This window comes from Mandrillus leucophaeus, unplaced genomic scaffold (genome assembly GCF_000951045.1).
Source record: "Mandrillus leucophaeus isolate KB7577 unplaced genomic scaffold, Mleu.le_1.0 Scaffold710, whole genome shotgun sequence".
Taxonomy (NCBI): Eukaryota; Metazoa; Chordata; class Mammalia; order Primates; family Cercopithecidae; genus Mandrillus; species Mandrillus leucophaeus.
Window position 1 is genome coordinate 1,441,589 of NW_012107698.1, and position 802 is coordinate 1,442,390.

Sequence of the window (802 nt, forward strand, 5' to 3'; positions counted from 1 at the left end):
CTCGCCACGCTGGCCGCGGATTCGGCTTCCGCCGCCTCGGTAGTCGCGGCGGCAGCAGCCGCCAAGACCACCAGCAAGAACTCCAGCATCGCCGATCTCAGACTGAAAGCCAAAAAGCACGCCGCAGCCTTGGGTCTGTGATGCCAACGCCAGCACCAATGTCGCACCTCCTCCGCGGCACTCAGCCTACACGCCCTCCGCGCCCCGCTGCTTCTCCGTTACCCCTTTCAGACTTCGAGAGCCGGCCCTCTTTCCTCCTCACTGACCATCCCTTGTTCCCTTTCGCATCCTGGACTCGGAAAGGCAGACTCCACGCAGGACCAGGGATCTCACGAGGCACCCAGGCGCTGTGGCTCCTGCCCGTTTTCCTACCCGAGGGCCTAGAATTCGGTTTTGTAGGAGCGGGTTTGGGGGAGTCAGGAGAGAGACTGGACAGGGGAGTGCTGGAACCGAGGAGTTTGGCTCACCGCAAAGCGGCAACGATGGACTCTTGCATAGAAAAAAAAAATCTTGTTAACAAAAAATGAGCAAACAAAAAAATTGAAAGACCGGAGAGAAAAAGAGAAAGGGAACTTATTTCTTATTACTATTTGGCAGAAGCTGAAATTGGAGAACCAAGGAGCAAAAACAAATTTTAAAATTAAAGTATTTTATACATTTTAAAATATGGAAAAACAACCCAGACGAATCTCGAGAGAATGTGGGGGAGTTACCAACTTAAATGTGTTTTTAAAAATGCGCTAAGAAGGCAAAGCAGAAAGAAGAGGTATACTTATTTGAAAAACTAAGATGAAAAAAGTGC

At 50.1% G+C, this 802-nt stretch overlaps 1 protein-coding gene across 1 annotated transcript in view; it reads left to right on the forward strand.

Annotated features, from left to right (window-relative positions):
- Positions 1–561, forward strand: part of SHOX2 (short stature homeobox 2) — a 16,430-nt gene extending 15,869 nt beyond the window's left edge. The window contains exon 6 of the mRNA XM_011965026.1: positions 1–561. Coding sequence (XP_011820416.1) covers positions 1–141 — 141 coding nt within the window. The 3' untranslated portion in view covers positions 142–561.
- Positions 562–802: the final 241 nt, after the last annotated feature.